The sequence below is a fragment of the Cryptotermes secundus genome, unplaced genomic scaffold (genome assembly GCF_002891405.2).
Source record: "Cryptotermes secundus unplaced genomic scaffold, Csec_1.0 scaffold1688, whole genome shotgun sequence".
NCBI classification, from domain to species: domain Eukaryota; kingdom Metazoa; phylum Arthropoda; class Insecta; order Blattodea; family Kalotermitidae; genus Cryptotermes; species Cryptotermes secundus.
The window spans coordinates 369,150-388,408 of NW_019734346.1; the positions used below are offsets into that span (position 1 = coordinate 369,150).

Here is a 19,259-nt window from a genome sequence, read left to right on the forward strand (position 1 = left end):
GGCTGCTGTGCTGTGCTGTTTTCACTGTTCAGAAGTGTGTTGTGTCACGTGAATTTATACTTGTTGTGTTTGTGACGTCAATGTGGGCGTGTTCTGATGATGTATTATGAGGTCGAACATACTACGTAGGCTATTACTTTCTCTTTTATACTTTTGTTCTTCTATCAATTTATTGAATTGATATATGTAGAAGTCCTCTTTTATATTCATTATGCCTCCTTTTTTAGCTTTTTTGATCATTTCCATAATTACTGTCATCGGCCCGTATTGATGGAGATTATTTAGTACATGTTGGGCAAATGCCGATTCGTCTTTGTTTAGACTTATACTTCTTATGTGTTCTTTGTATCTAGTTGTTAGATTTCTACCCGTTTGGCCGATGTATACTTTTTGGCAACTTTGGCATGTTAATTTGTATATGCCACTATGCTCGTACGGGTTTATTAGGTTACCTATTGTGTGTGTTGTTTTAAAGGCTATCTTTATGTTGGTGTTTTTGAATAGTTTTGTGATTTTTCATATGTAGTTTCCTGTGTAGGTGTAAGTGACCCATTTTTGTTGTTCTTTTTCGTCTTTATTATTCGGGTTACTTATCTTTTGTTCAAGTTTGTTATACAGGTGTATGATGTCTTCCTTTCTATAGCCATTATTTTGTGTTATATTAATAATGGTGTTTAATTCTTTGTTTTTAGCATCTTTCTCAAGTGGAAGTGTAAGAAGTCTGTGTATCCAGTTTTTATATTCTGCTAATTTTTGTTCTTTAGGGTGGCATGATTTATTATTTATAGTTATGTCTGTCGATGTTGGTTTTCTGTATATTTCCATTTCTATATGTCCATTTCTGTTAGTTATGTTTAAGTATAGGTAGGTTATTTGGTTGTTTACTTCTTCGTTTATTGTAAATTGTAGGTTTTTATGTTGTCTATTAAACTGTACAAGGATGCATTGGGGGGTTATTTTTGTGAGATTATATATTATGAAGATGTCGTCTACATATCTGTTGTAGTATTTGATATTCTCATCTTCCAGCAGATGTTTTATTCTGCTTTGTAGGAAGATTTGTGCCATTGTATTCGATATGGGGGAGCCCATGGCTACGCCTGTTCTTGGTTTATAATATTTCCTGTTATATTCAAAATAGTTTTGGTTCAATATCATTGTAAGTATGGACATTATTTCTTTTATAATGCTTTTGTCCATGTGACTATCCTTAAGTAGTTTATGGGTTACAAGAAGTGTATCACAGATTGGGATATTAACGTATAGGTCCTTAATATCCAATGTTAGTAGTTTGTGATTTGCATTTAGTTTTAAGTTTCTTATGTTTCCTGCAAAATGTGTTGTGTTAGTGATGTTGTACTCGTATTTTAATTTTTGGTGTTCGTTTATTCTTTGATGTATGTATTTAGCTATTTTATGTGTGGGTGCATTAGTGTTGTTTATTACTGGTCTAATTGGGGCCTCTTGTTTGTGAATTTTAATTTTTGCTTTCAGTTTAGGTGCTTGTGAGTTCATTTGGTGAACATGTCTTCTTTTTGTTGGGTCTATTATAATTTTACATTGTTTCAAGGTGTTTTGTACTGTTCTTTGAAATTTTTGTGTAGGGTCTGTTCTTAGTTCGGAGATGTTATTATTTTCGATAAAAGAATTCAATTTTTTTGTCCAGGTCTTCTTTATAAATGATAACTAGTGTTTTTTCTTTATCGGCTTCTGCTATAGTAGCTTTGTGTTGTGCAAGTTTTTGTTGTATTTCTTTGGTTATGTAAATTTCTTTGTGATTTATATTTGTGATTGTTAGTGTGACAGACCAGAATGAAACAAATCAAATTAATCAATGCAAGTCTAACTTACTGCAAAAGCCTCATGAACTTCCCAAACATCAATGTCACTAAGCTGGAGACCAGCCTTTTCCAGCACTTTGGGTACAGCATATGTTGGACTGCAAATATGAAAACAAAAAGCAATTAGTATCTATTCATTAGCAGAGTTTCCAACTCTGAATTGAACTGTCCTTTAACCCTTTGACGTGGTAATTTAAATTCCGCGGCCGCGGCTCCTGCGGTAATATATTCAGCCGGCCATTTAAATTTTGCNCCTGATTACAGGTGCATAATCATAAGTTAGTGGCAGACTGTGATGTCATCACAAAAATGTTACAGCCTTCAATTTTCAACATACTTCCAGTATTCATACACCTGTCGGTAATTTCAACATACTGACTTAACACTTCTATCTCAAAATGGTTGACGGTATGCATGAACAGTGGTGTAAAGGGATTGTGAAATCTAGCATGTATGGATGGCATATGTATGCATGACTGCACTTCTTACTCAAAGTATTGCTCATTCCTAAATACCCCATTTACATATACTTGACCAATTTTGTATCTCTCAGGTTCTTTCTTGTATTATAGAGTCACCTTGTACCATATTCTGGAACATTCTGCCATCAGGACATTTGTGTTCTTTTGTGTGATAAATCCAGAGATTTGAGACTAACCTCAATGGTCATTTACAAAGACTCTAGACTCCTTGCAAACATATGACTATTTATTTCACTAATATGTGGAATCTATTCCTAAAATAAAATTATGCTACAAACTCCTGCATAGGAACATGGGAGAGAAGTAAGTTAAAGACAATGAACATCAAAATTTAATATTAATATTCCTAGCCAATGGTAAAATGGCACCTCTGTAATTTTATGGTTTCAATGCTGAATGCTCTGAATCCAAGGTTTACCTCGAATGCAGACGCAAATCTATACATAATTAAAGCAAATTTATGTTGCTCTTTCTTGCAACAATTCAAAATTAATTTTGAGAACACTGAGTTTAGTCAATCAACAATATGACACACAATGCTGAAGGCTTCTTTGGAGTTTGTTCATTTTAGTTTTTAATACAAAAATGTTTTAGGAAAGAGTTCTCCTTCCATGTTCAGATGGAAAGGATATCAAAAATTCCTATTCTACTGGATATCTAGGTCGAGCTACTCTCATGGCTGGTACAGGGTAAGCGAACATCTCTATCTATATGCCCAACAGGGTAGATCTTCGCATCCTTTCCACCTGAAAATGAAAATGGAATCTATTTCCAAAATATTCTGGTTTCCAATTGAAAATTAATATTAAAGACAAAGTTCAATTAAACAGTCTTCAAACTCCCACTGCCTTTCAGAAACAACACACAGATAATAATAATCTTCCTAGTCCAAATAGCACCATTTCATAAGTTTCCTACCCAAGAAGAAGCTGGTCCTTTGGATCCTGCGAAACAAAGATAAAATCTCGAACATAGGCCTTTGGTTTCAGACCCAGTTCCTTTGCTTTCGCTTCCGTGGTAATTAAGCAAGCTGAAGCACCATCAGTCTAGGGAAGAGACATATGTGTGCATAAGTCTAAGAAAATGACACATGTGACATCCTTACAATAGCATGATTATTACAAGAACAATGAATACCAAAAACTTCACACACATATATCAGAAGCAGTATCTTCATGAGACAGGATGCAGCCACTATTTCTAATCACACTCACATCCTTGCAGGGACTTCCTTGAGAAGTTCAAAGCTGCACTACTGGTCAATAAATAAACTGCTGCTATGGAACACAATAGTTTATGGGTGGATCCTCCATATGTGTTCCTCAGTTTAAGGCTGTCCTTCATTTAAAACTGACACATGTATGAGTAATTACAGACGAGGTTTGGATTGGTAATTGGATTTAGTGAACTCTTACAGATGTGTGACTATAAGTAATTATAACATTTCACTAATTCAGACACTTTACAGCTCATTAGAGCATACATTTAAGTCTACTCAGCCTGCTGTGTCTACACCAGTTTTCTGTTAACGGCTTCCAGCAGTGGACATTCCCCTTCATCTGGGGTCCTGAAATGTCCCTGGCCTCAGCTACACCAACTCTCGACTTACTAACTTACTCACGAACCAACTACTTTTCACTTTGCTCAACTCACTCTCACTAACTGCCCCACTATATAACATCTAGGCATGAGCTACATAGAAAACACCGTTCTTCTATTGCCATCCCATTGTTGCCTTAGTGTCTGTTGGGGTTCCCATTACTGTTGTATCCAAACGCTGTCCTGAAAACATGCTTGCCTGCAGAGCTGTTATTTAGCAACAGTTGTTGTACATTTGCTTATTCCAAGGTCACTGGCCTGGCAACGGGTCTACATGCAACATTATTAAATTTCAATGATCTTAAGTCGCTCAAGTCCCAATGAGGTAGATTTTTTCAATTTACCTAATTCTTCCAGCTGCACTATGGCCTTGGGGTTGACTCAGCCTCTAACAGAAATGAGTACCAGGAATCTTCCTGGGGGTAAACGGTAGCAGTTGCATAAGGCTGACAACCTTACCGCCATCTGTGACCCAACTGTCTATAGAGAAAATGTCGGAGCCTCAACGTCTCACAACCCTATGGGCCTTCACCATCTGTTACAGGGACAGCTTTACCTTTAACCTTCATGATCTAAGTCATTAATCTTAATATTACATTTCTGTTTACAATTTTCCTCAGTTCAATTTTCCAAAAGAAAGCTCAAATGGGGGCTTCACAGTATTACAATGTCTATGCAAGCATGCCATTGGACCTGTCCTCAACCACTTGAATTCAGTTCACATTTTCACAGCCTATTCTTTCAAGATCTGTTTTCATGTTATCCTAACATATTTTGCAACCTATACCATGTGGTGTCTTCCATTCAAGTTTCCAGACAAAAATGTTGTACGCATTTCTAATTTTCCCCATCCATGTAAAATTCCGCATAAATGAAACTCTGAAATCAATGTAATTATACAATGAACTCACCAAAGTCCACACAACATACTAATTCTGATGCATTCACTCTCTTCTTTAAACATCTCGAAAACACCCAAGACTTCTAGAAAGAATGTACTGGAAATATGGTCTGTATTTCATTTTCCTCTACAGCTTGAGTTCAAACATTTTTTTATTCCAGTATATACTGTGATATATTTGCCGAAAGACAAGGCACATTGCTAGGCAATGGTGAGATAAACGAGTCTCCACGACAGGAGTGATGCCATGCAACAACAGAAGAACTACTGCAAGCAGTGCTTTCTGCTGGGTCCATCCCATGGCTATATCACAAGGACCAATGGGACAAGCCCATCTTGAGACAGCAGAGTTAGAAGAGTAGGAGGTCGGTGCGAAATGGCCACCAGCCTGTGAGGACGTGAGCCCGGGAATGGAGGAATGTCCACTGATGCAAGACATCAGCAAGCAGCACAGTGAAGACTGTGACTGGAAACACTGGTCTGTGTGTGATACTGACTGGTAAAGTGTAGTCACAAGAGTCAGCAGTCTTGAGACAGTGGTTAGGAAGTGTAGTTCTTGAGCCATAAGGGCATGAGGAATAGCCCATTAGAAGAGTGTAACGAGGCAACACCTAGTTAGTCATGAGATAGGCAACAGCCAGCAAGGACCAGAGCCATGGAACATGAAAGCTGAAGGATCTACAGTGTTGGGAGTGTTGCCAGGCAGTAACCAGTGAAGATACATTACACAGAAAAATTTGTGCTGCAGTATAGTGAACTGTTAAGTGTGTAAATCAGTGAAACTGCTATAGTTAATTGCTCTCATTATCTGTACATGTTCAATAAATGCAATAACCAATCCAAACCCCATTTATAGTCACTTACCATAAGCCTACATGAATCATTATCAAGATACACACAAAAGTGAATGTACGTAGGTCATACTGAAAGTCATGAGCAACTTTTTTTTTTTTGCATGCAACCTGGGAAAAGCAGACAAAAGAGAGTATGGTGGTAGGTGGAACCAGCTGTTTTGTTAACCTTGAGTCTCTTGTGACATCCATAGCTTGCATCACGTGACCAGTATCACTCCTAACAAAATGGCTGACGATATCTCGTTTTGCCAGCGTGCTGTCATTGAATTTCTTGTGAAAGAGGAAATCCTTGCTGCAGAAATTCATCTGAGACTTCAGCATGCTTATGGAAGTGTGTGCATGGGTGCGAGTAGTGTTCGAAGATGGGTGAAACATTTTAAAGATGGGAACACCAGCATCAAAGAAGAGCCTCGGAGCGGTCATTCTCGAACAGCCTCAACTGAACACAACAAGGAAAGAGGGGATGAGATCACTCAAGATGACAGGCGTGACTGTGGACACAATAGCCTGAAAACTTGGAATAGGGCACAGTGCAGTACAGGAGATGACTGAAAGCTTGGGCTATAGGAAAGTTTGTGCTCATTGGGTTCCACGGTTATTGACCGAAGGCCACAAAGGTCAGAGAAAAGCCATCACCTTAGAACTACTGCAGAAATATTGACATGAAGGCGATGATTTTTTGCTCTTTATTGTGACATGTGATGAAAGCTGGTTTCACCATTTCAAGCCTGAAACACAACGGTGGAGTATGGAATGGCACCATTTGCATTCTCCATCAAAAAAGAAGGCAAAGACAGTGCCATCAGCTGCAAAGGTGATGGGCACAGTCTTCTGGGATGCAGAGGGGTTTATTCTGGCCGAATTCCTGGAACCTGGGCAAACCATCAATTTTGCTCGTTATATCCAGACGCTGCACAAGCTCCATCATGCATTGCACGATAAACGTCCTGGACGAAACATCATCATCCTGCATGACAACGCTCGCCCCCAAGCCGCTCGCCTCACAATGGAAGCAATTGCAAAGATGGGGTGGGAAGTTCTTCCACACTCCTCCTATAGCCCTGATCTGGCACCCTCCGACTACCATCTTTTCGGATTTGTGAAGGATCAGCTATGTGGACAAGGTTTTGAGACAAGGAAGGCAATTCAGAAAGCAGTGCATCAGTGTCTTCGGATGGCTGGAACAGAATTTTACAGAAGGGGAATTTTCAAACTCCCAGAACGTTGGGAGAAATGTGTTCAAAGAAGGGGCGATTATGTGGAAAAATAAAGAAAGGTCGTATGTCTTCCTGTGACACAACTGCTTTTGCTGTCTGGTTTTAACCAGAACCTGAATGACCTAATTTTTAGTAAACCATCTCAAAACAAAATTTTATGAAAATCCATTCAGCAAATTCTCAACTTGTCAAAAGAGGGCTGATGGTCAGACAGACACAGCAAAGGTAACAGGCATATTTTTGTAACTTTTTGTTGCATATGTGCTAAAAACCTGACCTACCTGACAACTTAATTAAACAGTGCTGCTTTCAATAGAACAGATCATAGAACAAGTGACTACCAATTGGATATATTGACCACTTTAACACACGACTTGTGACTACACTTAATTAGAGTGTCATTGCTGATTTCCACACTTTAGAAATCACTACAGCACATGCTAAGTCTTTTCAGTCTGCTGTATCTTCACCAGTTGTTCACTGGTAACAGCGTCTAACAGTGGAGATTCTGCGGTTTCTGTGCTCACTTTTTTGCTAACTGCACTGACTAATCTCTTTAAAGGTTCCCGTAAAACTCTTCTGTCTCTTGTTCCAATGGTCCTCCTTAAAACATCTCGGCATGGACCATGTAGAAAACACCGTCCATTGTTGTACTCCAATCATTTCCACAGGTACATGTTTGTTTGCAACGGCATTACTCAGTAATGGCTGTGTATACTTGCTTACTGAGAATCTGTTGCCTAGCAACGGATGTTGCTTTGCTGTTTGTTTTGACGTCATTACCCAGTAATGGGTCTGCATGCGACAATACTTCTATGGAGACACTGCAGCAGTAAATTTATATTACACTATGCTGTGTTCACCCTTACCAGAAAAGATGCATTTGCAGCAGTTATTGTTCCATGTGGTTTAATGAAGGCAGGTTTCAGTTTCTGCAGCTGCTCAGGAGTTGAAACTCTAACTCCATTATCCCTTGATACAGTCTTTGATACTCCAGGAACTAGAAATTCAAATGGACCAAATTCAGTTCTCATCTTTCTTTACTTTTACTGGAGACAAAAGTAAACCACATAATACATTTACAAAATTGATCAAGACTTAATGAAAATGTCCACAGACTTTTATGCCTAAATGCCTTTCTTAAAGAAAGATATAAAGAAGAAAAGAGAAGAGAGAGGGAGGAAGAGAAGAGAGAGGGAGGGAGAGAAATAAAGAAAGAAAGGAGATTGCAGTGTTGGTGTTTCTGGCTTCATATTTGAACCAATTAACTCATTTTCATGAAATTCCACATGAACATTATGCATGCAAAGACCACCCGGAATGAAAATTTTGTAACCGCTACAATCATTAATAACAATATGGCAAACACACAAGTTTGTGAGCTGGGTGTAGGCACCACTGCCACTCATTATAGGGTCCTGAATCAATTTATGATAACAGATCATAAAAAAGAAAAGAAACCCCACAACTACTCTGCAGAAAATGTTCAGGCATTTGCAACCCTGTGGAGTGCCCATTAAGTTAGACCAGGTCATGCCTTGCATATGAAACACTTCAAGAACCTCTGAACAGATTTTTGTGAAATATGATAATGAAAAGTTTTACGCAAATTGTTAAGCCATTTCCATTTTCTGTTAGATTGGGCAATTTTAACAGCTACTTTGAAGACCCTCGTTCATTTCATGAGTCTTGAGTGTTAACTCCCTAAATATACAGTGGAGAGTAAAATGTATTTGATAACAGTTTTAGAGAAGAAGGTAATAATTCATTTTCTGTAAGTCTTGCAGCTTTCAGCATAATTAAACAGGACTGATACTGGTACATTTCCAAATGTGCACATTTAACAATCAACCATGGCCTCTTATGCACAACGTAATTAATGGGGTAAAAAAGGGGGGAAAAAAAAGGTCTTTGAGTTTAGGCTGTGTGTTAGAAGTATCAGATTTTTCTTAGTCTTTTACTGTAGAACCCTACTACAACACAACTTTAAGGCACATATACAACGCTACAATCTTATGCCATTGCAAGTTTAGATCTTCAATCACTCATCATCAGGTTGGTCAAGTACATTTCATATCTTACACAATTCAAATGTGATCAGAGAGCCAATTAGTCATCTACAGTATGAGTTATTTAAATTGTATATACTGATTGTTTCATAGAAAGTAATTAATTAAGAGTTAAATATAATAACACTTTAGTAAACATCCTTAAAAACAAATTTCTGATCACTGAATCTCATTCAAATACCATTATAATACATTGTATACAGTACCTTATTCACCTCCATGTCACTCATCACTATGTAGTATGCAACTGTATTTTTCTATATAGGAGATGTTTATATAAATTATAAGAATAAAGTTCAGCATTGCCTGTAATGTAGACACAATGCACAAGCTATCATACCTTATGTTACTACACTGATATCATAAAATCCTTCTTCTATCTTGCTAATCTTATAAGAATTATGAAAAAGTTAAACAGTTCCATCCAGTGTGAATGGTTAAGATTTTTGTCTTATTTCAATTATTCATGCCCTTACATGTTTCAGTCTTCAGAGAACATCTTCAGACGGACACCTTTACATCAATACAGTTAGAAGCCACTATTACAGTATATGTTCTAGAAGTTAAAATATATACATACAATATAAATATTATACAATTGGGTGTAAAATCTAAANGGTCGGTTCCAGTTATTTTTGGGTCCCCCTTCGTATATTAAAATATTTATAGTTAGTTTGATAAGATTCTATTTGAATTTGTAAACCAAGCTGGTTTGTGACGCCCCTCTTATTATTTCTTTTGACAGGGCCTGAATGTGTGCCACTTTGTCGTTCTCAAGAAGAAGTTCTTTGATGTTGTCCTGTATGAGCTTGTGGCCCCTTAAATTATTTACTTTTACATGTCAACAATTGCCAACCCCTTGCAGACACTTCCGAGTTTCCCGCCTAGTGTAAATGTACAAGTAAACAGTAAACAGAAAAAAAACTATCCCTGTAAGAGGCCACAAAGGCCCATAAGGTTGTGAGACACTGAGGCTCCCATATTTTCTAGACAACTGGCTCACAGATGGTGGTGAGGTTGTCAACCTTATGTGCCGGCCACCTTTTATCCCACAGGAAGATTCCTGGCACTCATTTCTTGTGGCCAATTTTCCCACTCCTCTTAGTATTCAAGGGGATTTCCTGAAGCTGTACGATTTTCTTATCATATATTGTTCTGTGTTCTATTTGTTTTTACTATATAATTCATTCTCACTCTTTAAGCTTCTTGGATTATTTTATTGTGAAGATTAATATATTTTTCTGTGATCCTCTATGTTGGATTTAAACAGGGCAATACCTGTGTATAAATGTCATGGCAATGTGGAAGTACAAGGGACTTAGTCCCACCCCACTAGCAATACTTCAATGAGCTGTATAAGAATGAAATAAATTTATTACCAATCCAAAAGCTGTCAACAGTCACATCAACAAACATGACAGTATGTTGAATGACTGAATAAATGCATAAGGAGTAGGCCTAAACTGGCCCTTGCACTGCAACCTTCAAACACTCATATGTTAAAGAAAAGAGTATATTACAGAATATCAGCTACAGATGGCAAATGTGTATACAAACCTTTCATTGGAACTATGTCTGTGAGGTATCCCTTATCATATGCCTGCTGGGCCAAGGTGTGGGAGCGCAGAGCATATTCATCCTGCTCTTTACGAGATACACCAAATGAGGCTGCCAACCGATCTGCAGAATGCCCCATAGTTTCACCCGATGAGAATTCTGCCACTGATGGCAACTGCATAAATTAATCGAATCAATATTAAAAGAAAAACAACAGACAGGGAAAAAAACTATATCATGAATGAAAAGCAAAACCTTTACAACTGCAAGGAACCATGAAGTACCAACAGATTATCACATATACGTGGGTTACTTAAAAAATCATAGCAACTAATTTTTGGGGGGCAAACACGTTACAGTGAAGAAAGTTCAAAATATACTTATGAAAGGGCATGATATACCCTTCCGATTGGCTGTCAGATCAGGCAGATGTGAAGGGGAGTAGGCATAGTAGGCAAGAAAAATTGCACATTAAGGAATGACTGTCTTTTTCATTCTTTAATCCTCGAAAAATTCAATTGTGATTAAGAAATGAAAAATTCAATGTGAGTTAAATCTGAATTCTTACATTATGACTAGCAACCTTCAAAGTAGTCTCCAAGTGTTTCAAGTACTCGCTGCCAGCGATGAGGAAGACGATGAATACCAACAGCTTCACCATCTCCAAATCTTGTCATCTCACGCTGAACTACGTTGGAAATGTCCTCTCGTGTACAAAAGCGTTTCCCTCGCAATGGCTGTTTCAATTTGGGTATTAAGTCATAGTCACATGGCGAAAAGTCAGGTGAACATGAAGGATGGTGTAGTACTTCCCATCCCCAATATCGTAAATGGTTCTTGAGACTGTTTGCTGTGTGGGCGGTGGCACTGTCGTGAAGGATGATGGCATTGTTAAGCAGTTCAGGACATTTATTCCTAATTGCACGACTTAAGTTATTCTGCAGAAAGGACTCATAATATGCTGCACTGACAGTCTGACCATGTGGAACAAAATGACACAGAATAACTCCCTGGACATCACATATGCTAAAATGACCATTAACTTAAAAGGGATGGGTTTCTACAAAACTTGTGCTTTTCCGGCAACTCTGAATGTCGCCACTCAGCGGACTGCCGTTTAAGCTCAGGTTCGTATGCCCTAGCCCATGTATCATGGATGGAAATTATCTGATTCAAGAAATTGTCTCCTTCAATTTCATATTGTCCGAAGTTCACACGACTTGCTCCATAATGTGTCCAATTTTGAACCTCGTTTAATTCATGTGGCACCCACTACGCTGCAATCTTACGCATGTGTAGGTCTTTTCATAAAATTCGATGCACAGTTGCCTGGTCAATCCCTGTATGTCTCTCTAACTCCTTCAGAGACCAGCGCCTATCTTCCTCCATGAACTGGGTGATCACGGCATGAGAAACATCGGTACGAACGGACACAGGGCGTCAACTATGTTGCAAGTTGGCACTTGCTTCTCTTCCACGTTGGATTTCTTCTATCCATCTTGCAACAGTTCTGTATGGCAGACGATCACCCAGAGCTTGCACAAGCTCTGAGTGACATTCAGTCGCATTTCTGCCGCGAAGCACTACTATTTTCATGTAATAACGCTGTTCCAGCCGGCTAACGTTCATTCTCGATGATTCTTATGATCACACTGACTTCGCACTGGACTCGCTTCGTTGTCCTTGGACTTCCAAATCATCTAGCAGCATCATTATAAATCAGACGTTGCTGTCTCTCAGCGGCAAATTTGGAAATTCTGGTCGGAGCTTTCGAAATTTTGAAAAAAATATGTTGCCATGATCTTTGAAGTAACCCACGTATATAATATTGTATCTCAGCATCCTGTTGCATTAAAGAATCACTTATACACATTAATTCTGTCTTAAATGCAATGGTATTTACTCGTATAATTAATTTTTAGTTTTTGTTTTTATGTATAGCAACAATTGTAAATAAAGCTGCATTCAAGACAGAAGTAAACGTGTATAAGTGATCATATATTTTATTCAAAATAGAGAACTGATGGCTATTATCTTTTTATTGAAGAATCAAATCCACTTTTAGTAGAGAAAATACTGTTCAACCTTGACCTTTCGATAATCTATAGAATTTGAAAAACTGTCCATTCTAAGGAAAAATGGATGAATTGCATAACTACAAGTCCTCCCCTAACTTCCAGTTATGTGTAATAAAATTTAGCATTATGGTTTGAATAATAACAAAGGTGTGGCAATGTTTCTTGTTCTCTAAGTGGTTATTAGAGGGACGTGAAAATAAAGGATAATTGAATATATTCATTGTTGTTAGCACCAAAGGAACCCAGATATTAGAGATTTTTTCATTCACAACCGATAATTACAGACCATCCTTTACGGGAACAGTTTGTACCCATTTTTTACTGCAAGCCTGCAAAACATTGCACCCACAATACATTGTACAGACATAAATGCGATTGGTAGGGTAGATTCATAATGAACTGGAGTAACAGAACACACAGAGCAGTCTAAATCTCACTAGTACTGAACATACATGCATTACATTAAAGGGTGTTCTAAATAACTTGGCTGGAATGCATGCAACTTTTTGACATTACAAATGTAATAAATGGTGGTTAAACAGCTATTATACCTAACTGCTTAACTATTAAACATGTGTTATTGTACTGGTACATAAAGAGTACATGAAAACAAAACAGTTTAATTTTCAAACCTACTGAAACCAGGTTTAAGTAATACTTAAGTTACCACATTCATTATGCAGTTAGTATTACCATTTGTTCTTCCCTTGTCTATGATGATACATTAGAAGCATGAATGTCATTTATGTCTGTCACAAACTGAGATCACAAAACGAGTTTCACACCTAAGTACTCGTGAAAAAAGGAAAAATATTACAGCTCATTTTCTCATGACATATAAAGCTGTGACTTCTGCATTCATAAGTCATAAATTTTTTGGAAGTGGCAAAGTCATGACAGATGTATTGGAAATCAACCTGTTTGATTCTGTAACATTAGAGTCAAACATTAATCTAAGATATCATAGCATCAGAACAAGTTTTCACAGTGAAACACATTGCGCACATGTCAAGACATAAATGTTGTGACTTTATGTCCTGTGAAAATGGGCTTTTAATTTGCTTAGGATTAATTATATCATGTTCTCTCTTCATTATTTTAAACAATGCCAGATTAGTTAATCCATCTTGCCTCCACATATCATTTTTTAACAAGCTGCTCACTATACACACATACTATTTCAAGCTTCATATTAAAGCCTAAATTCTTCTGTTTTGTTGACATACTGAGGGTTGCCCAAAATTCTGCAGTCAGTGCCAACTCAAGTACGTCATGTGTCTGATGAGAATCAAAACCTTGAACACATGTGCGCACAGTTGTATTCTGCGAGATCATCATCTGAGGTAAGCAGAAGGTCAAGGGAAGGGGGAACCTATGGAGCAAGGACATGACACTGCACAGGTCCTCTGTAAGCAAGCTAAATGATACAGTATACACTGAGAATCTATTGGACCAATGAGGAAATTCAGAGAATTTCACGTGATGCAAATTTCTCTGTGGTAAAAATGTGAAGGGGGTAAGATGCTATGAAATTCTGAATTGTAAACTTTCTACAAAAGTAGGAGACAGGTGGGTTACTGGAACTTTACGACTGCTGGTCATAAATAACTTTAGAAGCAAAAAAGGTTACAGGAAAGCATAAAGGCCAGTTACAAATCACTTATTATGATGAAAGTGCTGGGAAAAGCTCTCCTCATTTTATGTTATCTTCATATCTGTAATATTAAGGAACTCGTGGTTCCTACAATTTCTGGCATCATAATGAAGTCCTTATTATAAGATATACTGACTATACCACAGTTTCAATGCATAAAAAAAAAAGGCTGAGAAAATGATAACTAATGAAATATTAACTGCAACAGACACTGAAGACACTGGGTTGGTATTCCTGGAATATTTTAGATTTTTAAATTAAAATTTCTGATGAACCAGTGCAAATGAATGGGGTTTCCATACGTGGAGTTTCAAATTGTCTATTAATAACTTCACTTTTAACTGCTAACACACTTATAACTAAAATAATATTGGTGTGGGACCCTCAACGTCTCACAACCCTATGGGCCTTCACGGCCTGGTACAGGGATAGCTTTACTTTTTACTTATTACAATACAACATCTGAAAGTGAATCACCTCTGGAACAAGATATGAAGGACGTAATGTAGAGAGAAGCTGAAGTTTTTGGACTATCGTTTTGGTCTTATTCAAACGCAAAAGAAGACTGCGAAGTTTGCGAGACAGACGAATGGGAATATCAGACATGAATTCCACTCCTCCCGCAATGACGACATCATATGCTCCAGCTGCAATAAGCCCGACTCCTAAAACAAGGATTGGTTATGTGATACGTGTTCAAGCTGAAATGAAAACGTGCTACTAGTGATAGCATGACAATACTTTCCTACAAGAACACAGAGGGACTGTGCAGTTTTTCCTGTGCTGGATACTGGACTCTCTCTACCCAAACAAAACTCTGGTATAGATTATGTAAAAATGTGATAAAAACTTATCATATTTACTTACTTACTTACAGAGCTGAGCCCTTCTTGAGGAGAAGCAAAATCTGCAGCTACTCAAGAATTTCCCAGCATCTTATGGAACTCGAAGGTTCATTACTGTGTTCACAAGAGCCCTCCACTGGTCCCTCTCCGGAGCCAGATCAATTCAATCCATACCATACAATTCTGTCTCTCTAAGATTCATTTTAATATTGTCCACCCACCTACACCTTGGTCTTCCAAGTGGTCTCCTTCCTTTTGGCTCTCCCACCAATATCCTATATGCATTCCTCATCTCCCCCATTCATGCTACATGCCCTGCTCACCTCATCCTCATTGACTTGATCATTCTAATTAAACTTGGAGAAGAGTACAAGTTATGAAGCTCCTCATTATGCAGTTTTCTCCAACCTCCTGTCACTTCATCCCTCTTTGGTCAAAATATTCTCAACACCTTGTTCTCAAATACCCTCAGTCTATGTTCCACCCTTAACGTCAGAGACGAAGTTTCACACTCACACAGAACCACAGGCAAAAGTATAGTTTTGTATATTCTAATTTTTATGTTTTTGGACAGCAGACAAGATGACAAAAGGTTCTGGACTTAATGGTAGCAGGCATTACCCAAGTTCAATCTCCTCATAACCTAGGCCCCAAAATTTTTATATTCTAATAGTTTCCCAAGCTTTATTGACATCTGCCTCAGTGGCTAATGAACTCTGTGCATTGTTTGTTTACTAACTGAGAGTCTTTCCCTAACCTCTGCCACCACCAGTAAGTGGTCAGTATCACAATCTGCTGCTCTGAATGATTAGACATCAAGTATACCTGAATGCCGTGTCCTAGCTATCAAAATATGGTCAATTTGATTGTGTGTTTTCCCATCAGGAGATGTCCAAGTAAATTTATGTATGTTATGTTGTGGGAACATTTTATTTTTGACAGTAGGATTTCTGGATGTGGCAAAGTTTACTACTCTAACTCCATTATCATTACTAATTTCCTGTAAACTCTCATTCCCAACTGCTGATTTGAAAATGTCTTCCTTACCTACTTTGGCACTGAACTATATGTTACTTTAAACACCATTTCAGTTCGTTCATTGTTGTGATGACCAAAGGAATTCCAACCCATACCAAAAAGAGAACAAAGAAAATTAACACACTTATAACATACTATCAGAAGCACCCAAATAAGTACAAATTATATTTTTTTGCACCAGCCTACATTGAGAACTATAACAGGTCATTAACTGGACTTACTTACCTGTGGTAATGCTTTGGTTTGAGCTAATACACGCCATTGTAACTGTGTGCGCTGGTGTTTTTTCTGAGAAACCAGCAGCAAGAGCAGCTTCACGTCCAATGTTGCTCGTTTTCACTTCCTGTATAACGGTTCCATATATAATGTAGTCTATAATTTCTTTCGGAATTCCTGTCTTTCGCAGAAGGGACCTGAAAAATAATACATAACACGAGCAACAAGGGATATTGTGAAAGTACCTACAGTGCTTTCGTTATTCTTATGGAGGCTACTTACAATAATGCATGCCTAGCTAGATCATGTGCCATCAACTTTGAATAATCAGTACCAGCCACCAGAAATGGTGTTCTGACAGCATCTACAAAAACAATATTTTTTCCAGTCTTATCCACGACGGTCTTTTTTGATTCCCTGGGAGTCCACGTCACATTTGTTGTTGCAAAACATCTTACCAATCCTGAAAGAAAGTTGTGTTACAATTGAGCAATACGAATATTTAAATGTATGTCTTTGTAAAATAGGCTGAAGAATAAATACTAACCGTGTTTCAAATGTGACAAATTAACACCACTATGAACTTTTACAAGACTTCCTACAACGTACGACGCCATTCTCTCCTTCTCTACCGTTCTACACTGTTCTGTACGGTTCTGTACTACGAACGAAAGCAGCGCAACGTGGGTCACTTAGCGAACTAAACAACATGGATTTAAAAGTTGTACGGATCAGAAAGTAGCCGCTCACAGCTTGTACTTGAACAGAGTTCGAGTGTTCAAGCACAGTTGCTGCTATATTTAATGCCCAATGCTATGTATATATAAATATATTATTTAATCAGGAACGAGGCCTTTAGCGGTTACCAATACCAAGTCCTTGAAACCCCCTGACCGAAACTTGTACAGTACGTGTTGAAACAATGAGCAGAGTACTGTAAATGTTATCATCTGCTCATCAATTGAGAAATTGTTATGCACTCTACATACCTTCAAACACACAGACTTGACTATGTTTACGGTTGGTTGTACTTTTCACCAGGTATGGAAATTCCATCAAACTCTCCATAACCATAACTACCCAGGATATATATCATTCGAATCATAATTTTATTATCTTTGTATACTATTATATCATTGTGTTATATATTGTATTATTATTATTATTATTACTATTATTATTATTACTTATTGTATTGTAAAGTATTTGACTTGTCCTATATCATGTACAATGATCCATGGATATGATATGAAATAAATAAATAAATAAATAGCTCTTCACAACTAGACTGGCTCTCCAGAACGTCAGAAGGGCCCATTGAATGAGCAAGATATATAACATTAGAAATAATTGCACTGTAGATTCAGGAATTAGCTCCTACATACGCCGCTATTGGTAAAGATAATCATGTTGTCTTGAAATATTTTTTTTTTTATTATTGCTAGTGGGGTGGGACTATGTCCCTTGTACTGCGGCCACTTCTGGCCTATTGTACCTGCAACAGATGATAGGCGAGGGTGATTGTGGAGCAATTGGTGGAATGTAAATTGGCAGGGGAAACCGAAGTACTCGGAGAAAACCAGCCCCAGCGCCACTTTGTCCACCACAAATCCCACTTGACCAGACTCGGGATCTAACCCGGGCCGCCGAGGTGGAAAGCCAGCGACTAACCACTTGACCTTTATCTTATTATAAACAGGGTCCTTAAAACGGTCTCTATAGTTAATTATACAGCGCCTACTTCATCTAGCGCCATTTCCAGCCCCGTGCCCACAGACAACAAAGCTCAGGGTCATAAAAGAATTTGTATATTCACAAATTGGCGTAGTTCGATGAGCAGAAAGTTAATGCTTTTCCATGACATCTATTGTTGCCAGACAGCCGTGCATGCCTGCATTACATGCAAATTATGAGTACTTCACGCTTGCCATACTCAAATGAGTTCCATAAATTTCTTAATTTCTTTGGAGCTGGTATTGAACACTTTTCCATTTTCTTCATGTCTATTTACGACTTCATAAGCCATCTAAAACGATAATCAGAAAAATACTTCATCTAGTATGAAAGGAGGCTTGGCATTTTCGGTAGTTTCTGTAAAAGAGAGCCAGGTCGCATTGCAAGGGGAAATGTAGTGTACACGGTGTGTCCAAGATCCGTTAGGGCCGGTTAGGACTAATTTTTTTCAATTTTACCCTGCATTGCCATCTGTTGGCGAGTTGTGACGTTAAGATTCTTGAAGTTTCAGCTGTAGCTGTCTATAATTTCAAAGCGCAAGCATCGTTGCATCATGTGTTCTGACCGTTCTGACCTTGATTGTAACAGTACTTCTCCGATGCTCGCCGGAAAATGGCGGTTGAACAGAGAGCCAACATCAAATTTTGTTTGAAGTTAGGCAAGACAGCCGGTGAAGCGTACTAAATGATGAAAAGTGTGTACGTAGTGATTGTTTGAGTGGCTCGGACATTTTTCGATGGTATGCTGTATTTCGTGTCGGCAGGGAGGACATTGAAGACGCTCCACGTGTAACAAAGCCGAACAAGACGCAATGAAAAAAATGTGAAAAAAGTGACCCAAATCCTTGCATCGCATCAGACAGATGTATTTCTGCAAGACTCATCGAGGAGCTTTTGGGAATATTAGAAAGTACTGTGCATCAAATTTTGACCAAGGATTTGGGCAAACGCAAGGTCTGTGCGCGGTTTGTACCGCACGCGTTGTCAGGCAATGAAAAACATGCCAAAGTGGAACACTGCAAAGACATGTTACGGTCGGCCCAAAGTGATACAGAATTTACAAAATCGATTGTTACTGGTGACGAGACATTGTGTTTTCAATATGAGCCTCTCACAAAGTGGCAGAGTGCAGTGTGGTTGAGCCCAAGGAAGCCGAAACCAAAGAGAGTGAGCAT

The 19,259-nt window shown here is 38.2% G+C and overlaps 1 protein-coding gene across 1 annotated transcript in view; it reads right to left on the reverse strand.

The window, feature by feature from the left end:
• Positions 1–16,949, reverse strand: part of LOC111868715 (trifunctional enzyme subunit beta, mitochondrial) — a gene marked incomplete at its 5' end in the record, with an annotated part of 36,666 nt that extends 19,717 nt beyond the window's left edge. Inside the window, 8 exon segments of the mRNA XM_023859631.2 lie at positions 1,852–1,939; positions 3,242–3,369; positions 7,764–7,894; positions 10,521–10,695; positions 14,730–14,917; positions 16,361–16,548; positions 16,634–16,814; positions 16,899–16,949. Of these exon segments, the coding sequence (XP_023715399.2) occupies positions 1,852–1,939; positions 3,242–3,369; positions 7,764–7,894; positions 10,521–10,695; positions 14,730–14,917; positions 16,361–16,548; positions 16,634–16,814; positions 16,899–16,949 (1,130 nt within the window).
• Between the last annotated feature and the right edge of the window lie 2,310 nt (positions 16,950–19,259).